The following is a 697-nucleotide window of genomic DNA, read 5'->3' as shown; positions in this document are numbered from 1 at the left end:
GCAGACAGATATCGACAGACAGGTGAATAACTACATCTTCAAGTACTCATCGAAAACTTAGAACATTTGCCAACCAGTGTTTACAAAAGTTATTATTCACATCTGCTGAGGACAAGAACGACATATTCCCAGCCTTTATCTCAGCAACAACAAAGCTGGCCAATCACAGTTCCTTTTAGACAGTGATACGCGATAGCAACCAATAGGATCGTGCGTTGCAAAATGGATGGTGGCGCGCATGTGCCCACAAATAGAGCTGGCCGATGCGAGAGAAGTTCAGTAGCCTTTGAGACCTCGCAGAGTGTAAGTCACATTGGACAGACGACAAGGAAGTGGTACGATGTCTGTTAAGCAAAAGTTAACGAAGGAAGAGACATTGCTGCTGAGGAAGAAACACATAGGGTAAGAGTTCGAGTTAATGATCAAACACGTAACCAGCAAATAGTAATACTTTCTCTTTGCGAATGCGTCACTTGACCTTACTTTAGCAGGATTCCATCACAGAAGTCATCGATATGTCAAGTGATTCAACATTATTTGTTGGCAGACATTCTCGAAGAAACGATATTGTCATTACTGTAGTTCCGTGCCTCTTCATCCAGCAAACTGTGACATCGCATTTATATAACTGATTTATGTGATCATGTGTTGGTTTCAGGAAATCAAACTATCGCGAAATCAAGGGATTACTTGTTGA

At 41.6% G+C, this 697-nt stretch overlaps 1 protein-coding gene across 1 annotated transcript in view; it reads left to right on the top strand.

Annotated features, from left to right (window-relative positions):
* The first annotated feature begins 265 nt into the window (after positions 1-265).
* The window catches only part of LOC119581877 (5-phosphohydroxy-L-lysine phospho-lyase-like), a 10,767-nt gene continuing 10,335 nt past the window's right edge, over positions 266-697 (top strand). The window contains exon 1 of the mRNA XM_037930033.1: positions 266-402. Within this exon, the coding sequence (XP_037785961.1) occupies positions 341-402 (62 nt within the window). The 5' untranslated portion in view covers positions 266-340. The remainder of the gene's footprint in view (positions 403-697) is intronic.

Source organism: Penaeus monodon, chromosome 15 (genome assembly GCF_015228065.2).
Source record: "Penaeus monodon isolate SGIC_2016 chromosome 15, NSTDA_Pmon_1, whole genome shotgun sequence".
In the NCBI taxonomy this organism is placed as follows: domain Eukaryota; kingdom Metazoa; phylum Arthropoda; class Malacostraca; order Decapoda; family Penaeidae; genus Penaeus; species Penaeus monodon.
Note: the sequence above shows the minus strand (reverse complement) of the source record. Positions and strands in the feature narration are given on the sequence as shown.